Below are 21,675 nucleotides of genomic sequence, written 5' to 3' on the forward strand. Positions count from 1 at the left end.
TTTTGCTAAGTTTGGCAGAATAAATCTTTATAAAGCAACTTACTATAGTTAAATCTATCTTTTTATTTATACTTTGGTTGCTCTGCTACCACCCACTGTGAAAGCTGGAATGCCCACTAGTGGGCAGTAGGGACCAAGTTGACTACCAGGGCTCTAGTCTAACTAATCAAGCTATTTAGCCAGAGCCCTGTTTCTGACCCTTTAGCAAAACTTGTTAGCTCTACCTTCAAATTCCATCCAGAGTCCGACCATTTGTTCTTACCCTTACCATCTCTACCGCTATCTCCCTGGTCCAAACCATTGTCATTTATCACCTGATTCATTACAATGACTTCCATTTGCATCTCCCTAAAACAGCCATGGGCACCCTGATTCTTCTCAAGACAGCAGCCAATGGATCCTATGCCATCTAGGTCGGCGGGATCACTGCCTCCGCGCAAACCCTCCAAAGTGTTACTCAGCTCACATGGAGCAAAATCCAGAGTCCTTACAAAGTCCCACAAGGTCCCACATTCCACAGTCTCTATTACTCTTCCTTCTGGAATCCATGTTGTTTCTCAGGCGTCCTGTGGTTTATTCTCTCCCCTCTGGGGTTTTGCACGTGGTCTTCGGTCTCCCTGAAATGCACTTCACCCTGATATTGGGGTTATTTTTCTCATCTCCTTCAAGTCTTTGCTTAAGTGTGGCCGGAACAGGAGGCCTTTCCTGGCTACGTCATTTAAAATTGCAGGCACCACCCCTCCCCTCAGTACACACACACACACACACACACACACACACACACACTTTTCCCTGGCACTTTTAATCCCCTTTCTTGACATATCTTTCTCTATAGCATGCATTGCTTTCTAACACACTTAAGTATGTGCTTGTTTTAACTCAAGAAAGTGGAAGCAAACGTTGTTTTTTCTGTTCACCGCTGTCAACCCCAGAGCCTAGAACGTGCCTGGCAGATAACAGATGAGCAATAATTATTTGCTTGAGTAAAAAAGGAGGGGGGTTTGTGTATGCACACTTACCAGTTTGTACAAGCATGAATAAATATGTATTTTATATATACATGAATACATACATAAATACATATATAAATGGCTTTGGAACATCACAAAAAAACTGATAGCAGTTGTCTTCCTTGAGGGGGTTATTCAAAAACTGGGAAGCTTGAAAACAATTTTTTAAAAATATCACGTTAAATATAGTACTAAAGAAAAAAGACACCTCGATAATGCGCCAATTCGTACTCTTCTGCTAACTTTTACTCTATGTGGGGCTGACATGTTAAAAATGCTCTACACTCTGCTTTCAAGGCTTGGGGGTGGGAAGCAGGACCCTGCATTTCCTCAGGGAGTGACGTTAATGAAACGTGTGACCAGGTTCAGGCCAGCCTCGCGCTCTGACCCGAGGGCTCTCCTGCTCCAGAGCGCGGTCAGCGCGGCCGTCCTCGGATCCTACGGTCCGGCTGGAGTCCCGGCTTCCCCCTTAGAGGGCAGCAGCGGCGCGTCTCGGGGACGCATGCGCCCCAATGAGCGCCAGGGGAATTACAAGAGAAAAAAAAAAGCCCCAGCAAAACACGCGCCCCAAACAAAACCCAAGTGGAAGAAAGCGCACGGCCCTACACACCCTGGGCCGTGGAGGCGCCTCCGGCCTCGCCCGCGTCCCGGGCTGCGGCGTGATGCGCACTGACCGGCCCGCGACGCCGGGGCCACAACTGTCCCCGCACCTGGATGCCGACCCCGTGGCCGCGCCCCTGCCGCGCCCGCTCGCCCCCGCGGCTTTCTCAGAGTCTCCCGGCGCCCGCGGGGCAGCTCGCTCTCCATGGGGCTGAGGGACTGGCTGAGGACCGTGTGCTGCTGCTGCCCGTGCAAGTGCCTAGAGGAGTTGGCCGTGCCCGAGAAGGAGCCCCTGGTCAGGTGGGTGCGCGCCCTGGCCGCGATCTGGGGGTCACCTGGCCGCAGCCCCGCGTCGCGGAGGGGGCATGCGTGCGTGCTTGTCTGGGTTAGGGCGGTGGGCTTGCTCTAAGGTCACACTGGGGCACGACCCAAGTACCTTGATCCCTCCCCTTTCTGTTCCTTGGATCAGATATTCTCCCCAAAGCACAAATCCTCAGAGGCACCTGACACTCAGGTGGTGCCTGTGGAAAGTGCCAAGAATTCGGGTGCAGTTGCCGGGCAGGGAAGCATGGAAAGAAGTTCTCATAGGAGTCCGATGAAATATTTTATACAGCTGCCACTGACTTTGTATTTGATGGGTCTATTTCAGTGCAGTAGGCAATTGTGAGTTTCTGTTTCACCCAGGAAGAAAGCTGAATATTTTGTCATTCAATTTTATTATCAAAAGAAGACAATTTCAGTGACACAAGGAAATATTTTTTTTATATTTAAAAATGTGTATTTTCTCATAGGATGTTGTTGATTCAGTATAGGCTATAAGTGTGAGAAAATGTAATGCACATTAGCAATGTGCTAAGTGGCTTTGGGAAGGGAGCTTACAGCACAGTTTCCTTCAGAGCTGCAATGTTGAGCAATCATGTTTTCACTCTGCTGAAATGAAGGTTCCACAAGGCCATGTCTTGGGGCAGATGTGAGAGAAACAATGTTTAAAGTGAAATTAGGAAAAAGTATACAGGGTGGAATTCCGGGATTAGGTAAGCAGATATTGAAGCTGGTGTTTTTTAGGATAAAGGGTTCACAGTTTTGTTTTTTTTTAAAGCACGATTTATCTTTTCTTACTCCATCAAGTCCAAACACTCCTTGACTTTCGATACTTTACATAACCCTTTCTTGCTTGTCCACCCTTCTTTTCCAGTACGTTGAACATTGTACACTCCTTGATTTAATCGGGCAGGCATCCTTGAGGCTCGAGGAACAATCCAACTTTTTTGTTCTCTCCGAACTTGCCTCGAGAAGTGACCTTTATCCTTCCTGCCCCTTCGTAAATGCCAGTTCTCAAGGCCCCCTCAAGCAGTCTTCTTTGATTCCTTTGCCCTTATTAATCTCTCTCCTCTCTTTCTCCTGTGAGTTAGGATTTAGAATTCACCATCTGCCCCTCGCGGTTTAGTGAGCACCCATGTATAATGTGTAAACATGTATGTCCCCTGGCGGTTTAGTGAGCACCCATGTATGTAAACATAAATGTTATGTTGTTTCATATATGTAAACAGTAATACATAATATTTTTGTTTGCACTTGTGATGGGGCATTCACTTAGATTATTAGATTACTGTGGACAGGGAGAAACCCAGGAATCTACCCCATTCTTAAATGTAGTGGATGAAACCTAGAATTGCATGCTTGTGTTGCGTGCTCAACTTGTGAATGTTCACAGTAACATGAAATGCAGCCCTCAGCTTGGTCTCACTCTTGGAGCCTTGGGCCTTTCTACTTTTTGTCCGGGCTTGCTATTTGATTCAATAGTTTTGGTTGTTTTAAGATCTCTGCTCTCTCCTCCCTTAACTTACATGGAAGTCAGTGAATTTTGCAAGTGATTTTAAAAAGACAAAGTCAGTTGGGGTAGAATAACATAGTGCTCATGAATCATATTACCTGAGGTTAAATCTGATTGGGTGACCTGACACGAATTATGAACTTTATTTGTGCTTTGATTTCCTCATCTGTAAAATGGGGATGATACTAGCATGTATCATCAAAGGGCTGTAGTGAAAAATGAAATGAGCTCATCCATGTAAAGAGCTTATAGAGTGTCTGACACCTAGTGAACACTCAGAAAATTTTAGGTATTCATTATTTTTGTTATTCTGATCAGGAGGATATGAATGGACTGGTCTTTTTGTGGTTTCGTGTCATTCTGGCATCATTTCAGTGTAACAATATTCGGGGAAAGTAGCTTATTGATGGACTTGTGGAACAGTGGTACTTGTATTTCTGGATACCTTCATATTCTTTACTACCCAAGTCATCAGAAGGTCTAGTTTCAAATATTTTATGTTTACTTTATTTTTTAAGTGTGAAATTCGGTGCTGTTAGTATATTAACAAAGCTTGTCCGTCGTTACTACTATCTCCTGCAGAACATTTGGGTCACTTCAGAAAGAAACCGTCCCCCTGCGCGGCCACCTGCTGACCTCCTCTGCCTGCCCCTCGGCTCCCCAGACAGCCACTGCCCTGCTTTCTGTCTGCATAGACTGGCCTGTTCTGGACATTTTACATAAATGGAATTATTCAAAATGTGGACTTTTTTGCATCTAGCTTCTTTCGCTGCGCATGTTTTGAGATTTTGCCACGTTGTGGTGTGTGTCATTCCCTTTTTATATTTGAATAATATTTTATTGTCTGGATATATTGCATTTTATTTATCCATTCAGCAATTATTGGGCATTTGGATGGTTTCCACTTTTTGGTCCTTATAAATAATGCTGCTCTGAATGTTTGTGTCCATGTTTTTTTTGTGGACAGATGTTTTTGATCTTTTGATTGTATACCTAGAAGTGAAATTGCTGGGTCATAGAGTAATTTCACATTTAAGTTTTTGAGGCACTGCCAGAATGTTTTTCAAAGCAGCTGGTTTGAAATATTTTTTTTAATTGAGTTTGTTGGGGTGTCGTTAGTTAATACAATTACGCAGGTTCAGGTGGGCAGTGAGCACAGCACAGAACATCAATGTTCTATTTTTTCTCAGCGCCTGGAATTTTCATTAGGGAAAGAAGAAAACCTCAGTTTGCTCTTGATGGTGATTTCATGTCCACAGAGAGGAGCCATTCTGAGAAGGAACTGATCGGGGCCTATGAGTGTGGGCACCAGAATTGAATTTCCCTGATCATAAAGAAATGGTTCCGTGTGAGTCGTACTGCGTCCAGCATGCAGAAGAGGATGGGAGACCGATGCAGGGACATGCTCCTTCCCTGCCCTCTCTCTCCTGAGCCTTCATTGTACTGAGCCTTCATTGCTTCTGTATACTAGGCACTGTCATGAGTGCATTATATCTATTAATTAAATCCTCGCCGTAACCCTACGAGGTATAATCGATTCTTGTTATTCAGAGTAGTTATGTTCTATTAGTTACCGCAAATTCTGAATTAAGGAATATTGAACTGTTGCTCCAAGGGGAAAATCCAGGGTTATGTTCCTGGCAGCCAATTCGTCAACTGATCGATACACACCTTGTTTTAAGTGTGTTTCTGCTTAAAGACACTTAATATATATTGTTGGTTCATTGACGTTGAACTTGCTGCCAGGCCTGATGAAGTTTAACCGCGTATGTTACCACTTCAGCACTATGTTCGGCCTGATTTTAAACATCTAACTCACCAACAAACAGCACAGAAATGCAAAATAATGTGGCACTAACTAGACCACCCGAAGGACGCTTGTTTCCCCGCATGAAGGCTGAAACAAGGAAGCAGAGCGGAGCCTTGTGAACCTCCAGGGAACGCGGGCCTCAAGCACCGGGAAAACACCGGGAGCGCTGCTTTGGGGATTCCAGAGACATTTCAGTGAGTGGGCAAGGTATATGCTGCAAAGATAGAATCTGGGAGTAACGAGGCCAGACAGTACTTATGTCTCTGTCTCCTCTTGACCGACAAAGAAGCTGGGCTCCCAGGGCATCAGTAGCGTCTCAGAGGCCCAGAGGGCAGAACTGGGATTCGAACCCTGTTCTAGTTCAGAGCCATAGAAAGAGCAGCAGCAGCCTCTGTCCAAGTATGAAGGGAGGCGTATGACTTGCTGCTTATGGGCTTTGCTAGAAATTGGGTTTGAAGTCCGAGACTTGCTCTGGATCGTGACTGCTGGGGGTTCAGAAACACGGGCCCCACTTTTCTGGATTATGCTGGTAAAACCAGGTGCCAGGGGAAAAGAAGGGCGATGGATTTAAGGCACTTAAAGGAGAACCAGCACCACCAACTGCAGAAGGACAATAATCTCTTACATGTGTGGAGTTTTCTATTTCACGGTGTCTGAGCGGATCAGATTGTCTTCTGCCCTTGGAAGGGCTTTGAAAAAAATGTTGGCTAATGTGTTAGTGTTGGTGCAATAGCTCAGGCCAGAGCCCAGATGGCCTCTTTTCCCTGTAATATACTGCTGGGTTCCCTGAGGTGACATGAGTCACCACGGCCGCCTGCAGAAGCTGCAGTTTACCAAGCCCGCAGCCCTGGGCCGGGCGGGGATTCACAGGAAGGGGCTGCGGAGGCAGGCACAGACGACTCCTGCTGCAGGAAGGAGCTCCTGGCTCTTCGAGGAATCCATTCCACTGTATTTTTACCTTCTTGAAGGACAGAGGAGAGAGAGCAGAGGGTTATGGGTGCTGTTCCCAAAACAGGGCCTCAGGTCCAATGAGTTTGAGATAATAAGTGCTTTAGCAAGACATCAGCCACTCAGAATTCATAAAAGGATGACTTTCAAAGGTTTCTTCCTAGGCAACCTACTGTATCCTTTTTCCCCTTCTGCAACTTGCATTAGTCAGTCTTAGTAGCCTTGGAAGTTCCTGAGAACGTGAAATTTTGCTCTCTTGCACATCACGGGACTCCGGTTTCTGGCAACCTTTTATTCTCTGGATATCTTGAGGTGATCTTACCACTACACTTTTGTTTAAAAAGTAAATTCTGCAAAAATGTTGGGTAAAACAGTTTATTCCAGGGGTAGTCAACCCTTTTATACCTACCACCCATTTTTGTATCTCTGTTAGTAGTAATATTTTCTAACTGCCCACCGGTTCCACAGTAATAATGATTTTATAAAGTAGGGAAGTAACTTTACTTTATAAAATTTATAAAGCAGAGTTATAGCAAGTTAAAGCATATAATAATAATTACCAAGTACTTTATGTCAGATTTTTGCTAAGTTTGGCAGAACAAATTTTTATAAAAACAACTTACTATAGTTAAATCTATCTTTTTATTTATACTTTGGTAGCTCCGCTACCACCCATCATGAAAGCTGGAACACCCACTATTGGGCGGTAGGGACCAGGTTGACTACTACTGGTTTATTCTGTTAGCAGGCTGAAGTCTTTTTAATATGGTAAATAAATATTTGTTTTGTGCCAATTCCATACTTTGCACTCTATTCTTTTGTGTGTGTGTGTGTTTTTTTAAGAAAGTGGTTGGTGAGACAGTGTGTAGCTAACAAGCCCCTGTACTGCCCGACCTTTGATAAGAGTTTACTGAATTGCTTCTCACTTTTATTCCCCTTAACTTAAAAAAATTTGTGTTGGTACATGTGATATTAGAGACTAAAAACATACAAAAGTATGTGCAGTGTAAGGAACAACTATAATGTGAGTAGTCCCGTACCGTCACCCAGGGCAAGACGTAGCCGTTACCAGCATCACGTTCCCACCTCTGACTGGATCTAGACCAGTGTGGTAGTCCTTCTCTTGCTCTTCTTTATAGCTTCACCACCCATGCGTGCACCTTAAATAGGTACTTCAGTTTTGCCTGCTTTTAAAACTGACGTAAGTGGGATCAAACTGTGTGTGTTCTTTGTGGGATCCATCCAAGTTGCCGTGGGGAGCTGAGTTTGTGGCTCTTGTTGCTTCACAGTACATTTCATTTTGTTTACTCTTCTACTGTTGGTGGACATCTGGGTGGTTTCCAGTTTGTTGCTATTCCTCATGGTTTAGATTTTAAAGTCAGCACATAAGGGGAAGGTGTTCATTTTTCAGCCATCTTGGCCTCCTGGGTCCTCAGATATACACAGCATATACCTGTCTCAGGGCCTTTGCACTTCCTGCCCTCCCTGCCTGGAATGTTCTTTTTCTACTTACCTGTATGGGTAACTCCCTCATTTTATTTATTCAGGTCTCTGTTCGAAGTCATTTTGTGAGAAAGTTCTTCCCCAACCACACTCTTTAAAACAGCCCCACCCCTTTTCTCGGTCCCTTATTCACCACGTGTTCCTTCAGAGCCCTGATTACCACCTGACATAAACTATGTGCTTGTTGTCTGCTTCCTCCTACAAGACTGAGAGCCAGCCCCGCCTTCATAAATTTGAACAGCTCAAATGTTGAGAGTTTGTCTATGAGTCTGGAGACAGGGATTCCAGCCTCATTTCTACCCTTCAGAGCCATGTGAACTGGGGAAGCAGCAGTTTGTTCATTCAGCAGATACTTATGCAGCATCTACGCAAGCGCCAGGGCCTGCTCTAGGCACTCGAGATGCACCACTGAGCAAAACGGATACAGGTCCTGTCTGCGTGGGGCTTTTATTCTAATGAGGAGATCTGCCCCCCAAGAGTGTGCATAATAAGTAAATCAGAAGATACACAAATGTGTAGGCAAAGACAGAACAGAGGCAGGGGATCATGCTCGTAATTATATTTTATTTATTTATTTTAAATATATTGATTAGGGTAGGCATCATCGAAGAGATGATGTTTCAACAGAGATGTGACAGTGGGGGAGGGAGTGAGGTGTGTGGATGTCCGCGGGAAAACGTTACAGGTAGAGGGACCAGTCAGTGTGAGGGCCTGAGACGGCCGTGTGGCTGGGTTGCGGGGAGCAGCAGAGAGGCCAGAATGGCTGAGGTGGCCTGTGGGGCCTTAGAGACCCAGTAGGACCTTGGTTTATGCTCTTAAATCAGATGGGAGCCCTTGGAGGGTTTAGAGGGAGGGGTTATGTAATCTGATTTGCATATTAAAAGAATCACTTGGGCTTGAGAATAGAATGGGCGGAGGCAATGGTGGAAGGAGGTAGATCAGTGCAAAAAACTATGACAGGAGTTCTTATGCAGGATGAAGACGCCCTGGCTCCGGTGGTAGTGGTAGAGGTGGGGATTTAAAATGTATCGTCAGGGCCTGACCTGTGGTGGCACAGTGGATAAAGCGTTGACCTGGAACTCTGAAGTCCCTGGGCTTGCCTGGTCAAGGCACATATGGGAGTTGAAGCTTCCTGCTCCCCCCCCCCTTCTAAAATGAATAAATAAAATAATAATAAAATGTATCGTCAGTGGGGTTTGATGTAGGGGATGTGAGAGCCAGGGATGACTTAGAGAGCCAGGGATGACTTGAAGGGTTTTTGTCCGAGCAGTCTGAAGGATGGGGTCCCATCCTCTGAGTGGGGAGACTGGTGGTGGGAGGTTTGGTGGGCAGATCAGGTGCTTGGCTTTGACTGTGGTTGAACTTGAGCTGTCAGACATTCACGTGGACGTGAGAAGGAGGCAGGCAGATACAGGACTCTGGGATTGGACCGAGAGATCTGCGCTGGAGATACAGGCACTGATTCAGGAATCTTCCTCATGAAGGTGGGTAGTTAAAGCTGTGAGACCGGATGAAGTGACAGGAGTGCGTAGAGGCAGAGAAAGGACCTCGCACCGAGTCTGACCTTTCTGAGCCCCAGCGGAAGAAATAAAAACTAACGCTTCCTCTGCCTGCTTCACGCGGTTCTTGTCCCGACCATCTTCCAGCCTTTTAAAGCACTTAAAGCAATGCATGAAACAGGATCGCACAGGGCTCCGTTTCAGCGTGGGGGGTGGAGGCACGCAGGGCATGGGCGCATCGAAGGGCGGGGCCTTCCTTCCTGCCCGGACGCAGGTCAGACCTCTGTGCTGCAGGAGGTCAGGAGCCAGGCGGCTGGATGCTCAGAAAGCTCCACGAATCCATGGGACAGTAGTGGAATTTAGGGTTAAATCATGTTTAAACAGTGTACTAAGTAGGTAACTGCAGGGATCCGAAGTACCTGTTTTGGAAGCAAGGAAGGAAGAAAGAAAGGGAGGGAGGGAGGAAGAATGGGAGGAAGGAAAGAAGGAAAGCAAGGAGTGAGGGAGGAAAAGGAGGAGAGAGCAAGGATCTTAGGCTCACCCGCTCCTCCACCAGCAGGTTTCCATAGGGGGGAAGGGAGACGTCGGCCAGCCAGGGGCCCAGAAGGCAGGTCAGTTCCCAGCGGGGACTCAGACCAAGAGGCCTTAGCTGGTGGTGGTAGGGGGCGCCCAGCAGCCTTGAGGTAGGTCGGTTTCTCGCCGTGGTCTTTGTTAACTGGAAATTTTCTCTCTGCACTGTTTAGAGGGCTTCAGTCTTGCACCAGTGGCCGCTGACCCACGGCCCTCAGCCTCCTGTCTCCCTTTTAGCTCTAGAGCATATTGAAAGCCAAGACTCCCCAGCGATTTGGTCTTGTGCCCCCGGGTGGGATTGGGATTGGCCGTGGAATCTGAGACTTGTGTCATCCTACCCTTTGGGGAGTAAAAGCAGCTTCTGCTTCTAATGTAACATCAGGGCCGCCTCTTAAATGCCTGAGGTTAATAAAATATTTATCGTCAGCAGATGGTGGCCAGGGGCAAAACAGCTGCTCTCACTTTCTTCAGCACCTTTTAGTGATCATTATGCAGGGGAGGGCGAGAAAGAAAGCTCCTGATTCTTGTCCCCTTCCTTCCCTCCTTTTCTCCTCCCCTGGCTTCTATGCCCAGACCTCAGGGCCTTTGCACTGAATCTCTTTATACAGGTCCTGGCATCTTCCACAGACTCCAGAGGTTCCCAAGCTGCTTCTCCAGTGGATTGCTTACTTTAGGCTTCTCTTTGTTCCTCTCTCACCGCGCGAGGGGTTTAAAGTTTTAAAGCAGAGGGACGCTGCCCTGACTGGGTGGTGGTGCAGGGGGGAGGAGCAGGGACGTGGGTGCCCGCGTGCACAACCTGGGAGCCCGTGAGCCTGGCCCGCTTTGCCAGGCCCTGCTGAATGGGCTCATGCCTCATTCACTTTCATCTTGACCAGGGCTTTGATCAAATGATTGCTTTAATGATTTATTTAGCGATAGGAGCGACCTTTTCTATGCCCCAAAGACACCTGCCTTGTAACTCTAAGGAGTAAGAACGTGGAGGGAATGAGGTGGAGGTGAAGGGAGGCTGCAGAGCTGAGTGGAGGGGCCCACGCTGCAGAGGGGAGCAGGCCGGGCCCCGGCAGCCAGCAGTGGGGAGAGTTCTTGCTCACCCAGAGACAGAGGCCGTGGTTCTCTTTCCTACTTAGACTGTCTCCTGGGTGTCAGGGACTCGGCAGAGTCTCAGGCTCATGGGACGCCGGGGAGCGCTGCTCCTAATTAGGACAGAGCTAGATGTCTGCAGATGTGAGCACCTCTAAACAGACCCATGGTGACCTTCTACGAGCTTTATTCGAGTTTGCAGATTAAAGAAGTGGCTGATGTTTTTACACTGGCTGGAGTCATGCCTGTTCGTGTGTGTGTGTGTGTGTGTTAGAGACACGGGTGGGGAGAGAGAGAGAGATTGGGTGGGGGAACTGGTCAGGGAGACAGTTCTCATAGTCTTCCAACACAAAGAAATTGTGGGTTAGTAAACAAAAAGTAGCTAGATTATGCGTGGTCAAATGTTACTGGCTAATTGTGACACCTCCTGCTTTAGGAAAAACCTTAAAATAGGGGTAGCAGCATGTTAAACCTGGGATTCTGTTTAGCTGATCAGGTCCCGGCTCAGTTTGCTCTGTTCTAAGCACGCCTTTGCCCGATGCTCTGGGCGATGTGGGTGTAAAGGAAATAATGGACACAGCCCTGCCCTCAAGGAGCGTATCAGCGTGTTGAAAAGACAAGACTTTCTACAAATAAAGTGAATTTAGGGAAAAATAAGAACTGCTTTCAGGAAAGAACTAGGATTTCACGGCCTGAGGGGTACATGGCGTTAGCAGCCGTGGTCACAGCCCCTGGTGAGAGCTGGTCACTGGGGTCTGGATGCCTGGAGGAGAAGCCCCAGATGAATTTGCCAGTTTGGGCAGGTTGGCGCTTCACGGCATGGCTGTTATGTGGGTGCCCCCCCATCACAGCATTGGGATATCGAGTCTTATGACGTGGCTGCTCGGAGTTGCCCCTCAGGGACTCATGCTGGGAGGACGTCAGCTGGCTGCCTGGCCCGGGAGAAGTCAGCAGCTCCACCGGCTCCTCCCAGTCTGCAGAGTGGTCAGTGCCACCCACCTTGTGACATCAGAGGGTTGTGTAATGGGAGGGAGGGGAAGCAGAAGCCCTGGTGTAAAGTCCCCCCCCCCTCCAATCTGCACAGCGCCCTGGGAGGCTGTCATTGCTGTGAAATCTGGTTAAACCAAAAGAAATTGGAGTCTGTGCCTTTCGTGCTGTGGACACCTCTCCAGTGCCTATTCCTCGTTTTCCCAGCGTTCTCTTTCCGTGGCTCTCACCTGCTCTCTCCAGCTCCCTCCCACCCTGGCTCCTTAGGGCTTCCTAGTCCCCTGAGGGTTTTCCTCACCCCTCCCCTCCCATCCCATGGCTTCCATGGCAATGGAAATGCATGTGCGTTTCCCCCCAGTCCAGAGCCCCAGCCCTGCCCTTGCTCTTCAACCCGGATCGTGACCTCTCTCTGAATGTCCGGCAGGCACCGCAGGTCAGCGTGGCTTCCTCCCCTGCAGCCCTGCTGCCGCCACCATCACCGCCACCACTTCCCCTTCTTGGATGCTGCTGGAATCCACCCTCTCAGTTTCCATGCCCACCACTGTTTCCCTAGCCCACACCGTGTTCTCTCTCACCCCAACCAGCATTTCAAAATGGTTAGCATGGCATAAGTATTTATTTAGTAATAGAACATCACCACATCACCTTAACTGTGTCCCAAAGAAACCTTTGTATCCCTAACCAGTGAGATTTTAAATGGAGTAGCTCTTCAGGTTGTGGTGGTTTGTGGGCCTCTCCCTCTGCTTGGGGGGGGGGGGCTGCTCGTCTTCTGCTCCCCTTCCCCAGGGGTCCCCAGGCCCAGACGCCAAGACCTCAAGAAGCATGACATGAAAACCACACGTAGCCTTTTGTGACAGTCACCTAAGCCATCCCCTTGTTCCTTCTTCTCTAAACCTCAGACCTGACAAGGCTCAAAATCCCCTGGCTAACTTGTCACGGTTTCTAAACTCAGACCTGACCTCCAGCAGCACCCTCAGTCCGACCCCACGTCACCGAGTCTCCTTCACGTCCCTGACTTTCCCTCAGTCCGACCCCACGTCACCGATTCTCCTTCACGTCCCTAACTTTCCCTCCGACAGCTCTGCAGGAACTCTGGGAATCCCCCAACCCTGTCGGAACAAAGCCTCCATACGCTGCGCGGCGACTGTGCTGTTCCCTCTCCCAGGAATGCCTTTCCCCTTGCTTCTCTTCCCGGTGAAAAGCTCTGCATTCCTTGGGTCTGGGTTCGGTGGCGTCACCTCCATGACACCTTTCTTGCACTTCCGTCTCGTATCAACACACGTTGAGGTGTCAGAAGTCAGCAGAGGTTTTCAAGCTAAGAATTAACCATTTTAAAAATATATTTATTTTTATTGATTAATTTTTTTAAGATAGACAGAGGAAGGGAGAGAGAGAGAGAGAGAAAGAGGGAAGCATTTGTTTGTTCCACTTAGCTGTCCATTCATTGGCTGCTTCCCGTACTTGCCCTGACTAGAGGTCGAACCCGCAACCTTGGTGTTTTGGAATGACGCTCTGACTGAGCTAACTGGCCATTTCTGAATACAAAATGTGTCACTTCTCTGTTCCTACGACAGTCTGTTTCATACTCTTGAAAAAAAATTTCACTTATCTCACTGCATTATAGTCACACTAAGGGTAGGGACAATGTCCTATTTATTTTCAAGTCCCCAAAGCGCTCAGCCCCCCACCCAGTCTACAACAAGCACCTGTGTTCATGTGTGTTAAATAAACAAACAACTGAATGAACGAATGAATGAAGTTGACATGCTCCTTAAAGCCTGAGTGGACAAGACACTAAGGCTTCAGTTGTCTCATCTGTCATTGGCTCATCATTCTTTTTTTTTTTTTTTTTTTTTTGACAGAGACAGAGAGAGAGTCAGAGAGAGGGACAGATAGGAACAGACAAACTGGAAGGGAGAGAGTTGAGAAGCATCAGTTCTTCATTGTAACACCTTCGTTGTTCATCGATTGCTTTCTCATATGTGCCTTGACCGGGGGGCCACAGCAGAGCAAGTGACCTCTTGCTCAAGCCAGTGACCTTGGGCTCAAGACAGCGCCCATGGGGTCATATCTATGATCCCACGCTCAAGCCAGCAACCCCGCACTCTAGCTGGTGTGGCTTATCATTCTTAAGAGCTAGGCCGTGGGAAGGTTCCTGCTGTTAAACCCCAGCTTGGAGACTTTGCTTCCTGTTGCAAGGTTTCCTTAGCACCGTGGACTGGCTGGGTGTCTCAGGTTTGTTTAGATCCTCACACTCACCTTTAGCGCACCTGTCAGTTATGCATATCCCTCCTTCCCGGATGCTGTCTGCTTGTCTAGCTGTCTTCCGCTTGTCCTCATTCGCCATTCCCTCATGTCACACTGCAGTGTGTTTGCACCCCTTGGTCGTGGGGCAGTCTTCCTGTCTTAGGGTGGCATCACTCACCATCCAGGTGAAAAGCCAGAGCGCTTCTACCTGCTGCACAGATTTGAAAAGTGTACTTGTCTGCAGCCCCACTCCATTATTCTAATCCCGATGCCTGTCCTGTCTCGCCAGAGATCCCTCAGTTGCATCTTTTTTTTTTTTTTAATTCAATTTTTTAGAGAGGAGAGGGAGAGAGAGAGAGAGAGAGAGAGAGAGGAGAGACAGAGAGAGAGAAGGGGGGGAGGAGCTGGAAGCATCAACTCCCATATGTGACTTCACCAGGCAAGCCCAGGGTTTCGAACCAGCGACCTCAGCATTTCCAGGTCGACGCTTTATCCACTGGGCCACCACAGGTCAGGCCCTCAGTTGCATCTTAATGAATCTTCAGATCCACTCTTGATCCATCTCAAGCATTTGCCACACTTTAGCCAGAAAGATCTTTAAAATTGTAAATACGGTTCATGTCATGTCACAGTCTTTCTTAAAACCCTTCCAGAGCTTACCTTGCTGTTGGGAATAAAGACCACATTTCTAAAGAACATTAGAAAACGTGGTTCAAGAAACCACGTGGCTCTGGCCTCTGCTTCCTCTTTCACTCTCTGGCTAGTGTCCCCTGTCTTCTAACGCAGACACACATTCTGCTTCCTCTTACCCCAGGGCCTTTGAACGTGTTGTTTCCATTGCCTGGAACTCTGTTCTTATCTTTCAAAGTAAAGTCAGACATCCCTTTTTCACAGTACTCACCTGAGCCTACCCCCATTAGTTCTCAAGGCTTCCTTAGCTCCCCCCTTTATAGAATTTATCACAGTTTTTAATTATATAGTCATGCGATCATTCATTATTATGTTTTCCAACCATAACTCCAGTGAGGTCTAAGGACAAGGACCATGTCTATGTTGCTCTCAATTTTATTGAGCCCTATCATTAACAGGGAGTCGATGCCTCATACATATCATTAGATAAAAGGAACAGCTTCAGCATGACCCTACCTGTCTGGTCCCACAGATGTTCGCTGGTGCTATGTGCAGACATGTCTTAGGTGTGACGTGCTGCCACTCACCTCCGGAAGCCCAAGCCTGGATACTGCCTTATAAAGGCTAAATCATGAAAACAGCGTGCAGAGTTGCGCTGTTGAAATTCTTACTCAGCACCCTGCATTGTTTGTTGAAACTATTTGGCTATACATATTTATTACTTAATTTTCTTGTTGTAAGGAAATTGAAAGCTATTACATACTATTGTACTTTAAATTAATTGTGGCCTGACCTGTGGTGGCGCAGTGGATAAAGCGTCGACCTGGAAATGCTGAGGTCGCCGGTTCAAAACCCTGGGCTTGCCTGGTCAAGGCACATATGGGAGTTGATGCTTCCAGCTCCTCCCCCCTTCTCTCTCTCCTCTCTCTCTCTCTGTGTCTCTCTCTGTCCCTCTCTCTCTCCTCTGTAAAATGAATAAATAAATAAAAAATTAATTGTGCTTCCTTGAATTCAGAGCCCATAAAATAAATTCATCTGTTCATGTTAATTGTTTTCTTCTTTTAATCAGGCGAGTTCTGGGCCCCACTGACCTTCCTTTTCTTGTTTTCGCTGCTAGGGTACTCAGTGCCAAAGTTCATGTTTAATATAGTAACATTACCTCTGCCCAGGCATCTGATTATATCCCTTCTCTGCTGTTCTTAAAGTAACTTTTTAAAATTGTTCCTTTGCGTTATGCTTAATATTAGAGAATATTTAGACCTTTTTGTTAGAAGTACATATTTATATATTACTTTATACAGTATATAATATACCGTATTTCCCCATGTACAAGACGAGCCCATGTGTAAGATGCCCCTTAACTTTGGAGCCTGAAATTTGAAAAAAGTAAAATACATAAAGCTATTGAACTCAAGGTTTATTCATCATAAAATTCATACAACTCCTCATCACTGTTAAAACTCCCATCCATTAGCTTGTCCTCATCTATGTCTGATGACGAATCACTGTCTTCAACAATGAGTGCAAAAACAAGCACAAAAAAGGTGGGAAATGCAAGTAAAATAAAAATCTACAACCACCGTATAAGATGCACCCAGTTTTTAGACCCCAAATTTTTCGAAAAAAGATGCGTCTTATATATGGGGAAATATGGCATACTACTTATTTTATTAATATTTAATTGCATGCATATGATGTTTATGTTATAGATATTACAAAGCGCCCTTACACTGTTTCTTTTATACCGTAGTGGTCACAATCCATATTCTTCATTCGGAGCGACTCTGGCGAGGGAAGATGAAAAGAATCTATGGAGCGTGCCCCACGATGTGTCCCACACCGAGGCGGACGATGACAGGGTCCTGTACAATTTGATAGTCGTGCGAAACCAGCAGGACAAAGATTCAGAGGTAAGTGCCTCTTGAGATCTTGCTGTGTGCCGGGGACAACGTCCCGTGAAGACGGCAACGACCGAGAGAGCCAGCCTGGAATCAAAGAGTGACGAAATGTTTAATGTGGAGGTATTTTAACAGCATGTCGTTGCTAATTATTGATGGCCTCGGTAACCTTGCTCGATGAACAGATAAGACTTATTTCTAATCATTACCTTGGTGATACAAATGACCCTAGTCCAGAAACAACAAGGCAGGAAGATTGTGAAGATAGCCTGTCATCTTAAGTGGCTTTAACAGTCCACCCCTCCTGCAGGTGTTTCACAGCCCCAGTTAGAGGAATCAGACTGAAGGCTTCGCATTGTCACCAGTTCTGAATATTAGCGGGCGTGAAGTAGTTTCCATTTCCTTTTCTATTTCACCGCTCCTTACATTGATCAAACGGCAGCACATCTGCCATATTTGAGATGATTCTTGTGATAAGGCTTGAAACTACTCGTAATGGACTCTTAATCCAAAGTTACTGATATGGGGACGGGGGCTTTTGAAAAGGAGGGACCCGAAGAGAAAACAACAGAGGGGATCACGTTTTAGTTCTCTTTCATTTCCAAAGTGGTGTCATATATGATATATATATATAAATACAATGTAATATAATACTAAGGGTATCATCTTCCAGGTAATGCCACCTAGGTTTTCTAACTTCTGTGTACATCAGTTAGCCTTAAGTAGATAACTATATGCAACATAGATACCTACATTAAATATAGACGGCATGTTTCTTTGTGTCTTATAGTAATTGAGAAGAATAGGGATAGTTAAATCCTCGGATCTGGTTCTTAAGGAAAGCACCAGAATGTGTGTGTGTGTGTGTGTGTGTGTGTGTGTGTGTGTGTAGGTGAAGGGGCAGGTTATAGAGAGTTGTCTGTCCCTTATTAGTTTTCTTTATTTTTGCTAATTGGTATTTTTCTTTTCCCAAACCATGCTTTTAGCAGGAGGTGAAAACTTTTAGAAGTACTGTATGCATCCTGGTTCTTTTACTCTGGTGTGACTTGGATGTCCTTGGGGGGATAGACATGGGTATGGAGGTGGGATCAGGGGTGGGGGAAGGGCCAGCAGTTGCCTCTGGTTCTACAGGCCTGAGGAGAGGCTGGCTGGAGAGTCCCACCGTGGCTGTTGATGAGTGTCCCTCCTTGGGAACAGAGCGCTGATGGGGACAGCTTCTGCTAGATGGCCATCACAGGGTGTAACTCAGGGGCACAGCCTCCCACCTGTGGCCTGCTCTGCACTATTCCTGGCGTGCCCTGTCCCCAGCCCAACCCCCTCCTTGACTGCTAACACCTACCGCACGTCCTGAGTCTGCTCCAGCCAAGGACAGCTGCCCTGGCTGCCCTTCCTGAGCACAGGAATGTGGCCTTGCTTTTCCTTTCATTAATGGGAAGAGCCAGCCCTTCACTATGTTGGGCTGACCAGGTAGGGTTTCTGCTGGTGAGACTAGAACTGATTTCTTTTCTTTTCTTTTCTTTTCTTTTCTTTTCTTTTCTTTTCTTTTCTTTTCTTTTCTTTTCTTTTCTTTTCTTTTCTTTTCTCTTTTCTTTTCTTTTCTTTTCTTTTCTTTTCTTTTCTTTTCTTTTCTCTTTTCTTTTCTTTTCTTTTCTTTTCTTTTCTTTTCTTTTCTTTTCTTTTCTTTTCTTTTCTTTTCTTTTCTTTTCTTCTTCCTCTTCTCCCATTCTGCCCAAAGCAGCACCAGCAGTAGGGTCATAATATATAGTACACCTCTTTCTCCCGCATGGCCCAGGGCCTGTGCACATGGGAACGGGCTGGAAGGGGGCTTGAGCCCAGCCTGGCAGCTCTCTCTGGAGGAGCCCAGCCTGGCAGCTCTCTCTGGAGGAGCCCAGCCTGGCAGCTCTCTCTGGAGGAGCCCAGCCTGGCAGCTCTCTCCAGAGGAGCTCCTGCTTCTCCGCCCTGTTTGCCTCCCTTCCGAGAGAGTGGAGGAGGCAGCGCGAGCTACAGAGCACTGAACAGACACAGCTCCACCGCGGCCCCTGTGGCCTCTGTGCTTTTCTCAAGCCCCGTGTGAAGGCTTTGCTTTTCCTTGCTGAGGACATGAAGTCAAGCTTACCTCTAGGGAACTCTGTAACCAAGACACAGTCAAAGAAATAATATGAAGATGTGATGATAATTATACATAAAATGATCTGAAATATCTCTGTTCATGATGCTACCTTTTATAAAGTGTAATATATATACACACACATAAAGTATACATATATACATGTATAGGTATTTTATAGGCAATTACATGTATACGTATTGTAATATGTATAATAAACATTCATGGTTTCAAGTTTTACTTACATTTTCTTTTCCAAATTTGTAGTGCATATAAAAGCATATATTATCAGTTCTGTTCATTTTGCCCACAGATGGGATTGTACATTACAGACTCTTCTGAACTGTGCCTTTTCTTCCCTCTTAATAATACATTTTGAACCTTTTTTCATTTCAGTATGTTTATATTTACCTCATTGCTTTTCAGGGCCTCCGATAATCTCTCGGGTAGATTTACCGTCATTTAATCAACCAGTCCTTATTGATGGGTGGGTTGAATCATGTTTTATGTTTTTAGAAGCAATGCCACAGTGGATACCCACGCAAACTTGCATAGTTTTTTTCTGGACCAAAGAGTGTGTGCATTTAAAATGGAATTGTCCCAGTGCTTCCTTCTAGGAGGAACCTATGGAAACCACCTCAGAGGGCAGAACTGAATAACACCGAGAGCTCATAACGTGTTTAAGGGGAGGCTGCTAAGCTCCAGATAGCTGTTTGCCATGTTGAGAATGTGGATCCAGAACTTTCGGAACTTTTGACTTTTAGAAGAAGCTGAAAATCCAGATTTACATATAAAATGTCCAGATTTTAAAGTGATAACTAACATTCAAAAAATATGTCAGCTAGTGTGACCGGTAGTGGTACAGTGGATAGAGAGTTGACCTGCGACGCTGAGGTCCCCGGTTCAAACCCCCGAGGTCGCTGGCTTGAGCACGGGATCATCGGCATGATCCCATGGTCGCTGGCTTGAGTCCAGGGTCGCCGGCCCGAGCAAGGGGTCCCTGGCTCGCTTGAGGCTCCCCCACCCTCCGTGTCACAGCATGTATGAGAAGCAATCAATGAACAACTAAAGTGATGCAACTGTGAGAAGGTGATGCAACCGCGAGTTGATGCTTCTCATCTCTTTCCCTTCTTGTCTGTCTGTCTCTTTCACTATATAAATGAAGTGTCAGTTAAACAAAATATGTTTATGGTCTACTGATCTATAAGGAACATTTACAACAAGGACTACCAGTATTTGTTATTATTGTTATTATATTCAGGGTGATTGAGAAGTGAACTCACCAGTAATTTAGAAGGTGGAAGTGGGAAGCTGGTGGTGGTTGGGTGTGTTTTAAATTCGGACAAATTCCATATCTCTTAATATTGCTGATTTTCTTTTTCAGACAGGATGAAATCGATACAAATTTTAATAAAACAGAGGATTTTAGCTTTGAAAGGAAAACAGGTTCTACCTGGGAACAAGGAACCCGAGGTATTTTACATAGTTTAGAAGCTCAAGCAAGGCATTGAGGAAAACCGAACATTGCTTTGCCTTGAGTAGCAGTAGCACGAAAGGCCCGAGGTACATCCATATTTAGTGTTCCTTGAAAAAATGAAAAATAATTTCAAAACAGTATGTGTACTACTTACATTCCCCTATTGAATCTGAAGCCGGCAGCGGAAGGGCTAAAATCGTTAAGGCTAAATTTGCTGTGTTTTCCTAAATTGAAAAAAAAAATCAGAAAAGACACATAGGAGAGCGAATAATGAAGCAAAGGCGTGAACTTGAAAGTTACTTGCAGTGTCAGAGGATGTAAAGAGGAACGTTATTTAGTTCTAATAGAATCCACTTTTTATTTACACAAGCCTTCGAAAGCTAATGGAAAACTGACTTTGAGCAGAAGAGATGATGCGTTTGCAGACCTCCAAACAGTGGAAAATTACTGCTCTTGTCTTTGAATGATGTCATAAAATACTTTAATTTGACTAAGCAATAGTAAACAACCTCAAAATCATGGCACTGAATCGTTATTCTTATGTTCATTCTCATTAAACTAGTTGTGCTTCACCTAACACACTCTGTTCTAGGGAAGCTTAATAATGGTTAGTGAAATACCATGCACCTTATTTGTTTGTATAAATAATTTAACCATATGGAAAGATCTTTCCCTCCAAGATATTAATAATATTGAAAACAGTGCCAGACACTGTTCAACTACTTTACACATATTAACTATGTCCTCTTCACAACTCGGTGAGGTAGGTAGGTACCATTATTTCTATTTGAAGCAACTTGTCCAACACTACGCAGCTGAAAGTGTGGAGTTAGCATCTAAATCTAGGCTTTGTGAATCCAGAAACATAATACAGAATGAGCACCATGAATAAAATTGTTATGAGAGGAATAGATATTGTTTGAGATTTATTGTTAATTTCACAATCATGAGCAAAGTCTGTCCAAAGCCCATTTCTGTGACTTGTTGATGCCAATGATAGGAATACATTCTCATCTTAGGACAATGAGGCTGTGTTTGCTTACCTTTTTCTGGAAGTGTTCCTGATGATCATGGAACACTCTTCCCAAGTTATGCTTTTCCACTCTGATTGTAGCCTATTATAACCCCCAGCCCCCTGCCCCCAACTTCTGTTTTATTAGCTCTGAGATGGTTCATCTTTCTCCCTTCTATCCCTTCTTCCCTTTGTTTAGTGTTTGGCCTCCAACCGATGTTAACTGGTTTCTCTTCCGGTGATACAGTAGTAGTTCCTTTAGAACTTTATGCATGGTGTCAACATTTTTACTATGCTAGAAAAGACGTTGACAGTTTTGATTAAGAAAGTTAATGCCAAGAATCGAATTGTTTTCATAGGTTCTGTTAACATTTGATTCAAAATAGGCAATGTTCATTTGGCATAATCAGTGATAGAAATTCTATGTTTATTTTTAAAATTATTAAATCATTACATGCCCAGA

The 21,675-nt window shown here is 45.7% G+C and overlaps 1 protein-coding gene across 1 annotated transcript in view; it reads left to right on the forward strand.

Annotated features, from left to right (window-relative positions):
* Window positions 1-1,535: 1,535 nt before the first annotated feature.
* The window catches only part of MREG (melanoregulin), a 54,938-nt gene continuing 34,798 nt past the window's right edge, over window positions 1,536-21,675 (forward strand). The window contains 2 exon segments of the mRNA XM_066281015.1: window positions 1,536-1,910; window positions 16,469-16,628. Coding sequence (XP_066137112.1) covers window positions 1,816-1,910; window positions 16,469-16,628 — 255 coding nt within the window. The 5' untranslated portion in view covers window positions 1,536-1,815.

The sequence above is a fragment of the Saccopteryx bilineata genome, chromosome 5 (genome assembly GCF_036850765.1).
Source record: "Saccopteryx bilineata isolate mSacBil1 chromosome 5, mSacBil1_pri_phased_curated, whole genome shotgun sequence".
NCBI lineage: Eukaryota > Metazoa > Chordata > Mammalia > Chiroptera > Emballonuridae > Saccopteryx > Saccopteryx bilineata.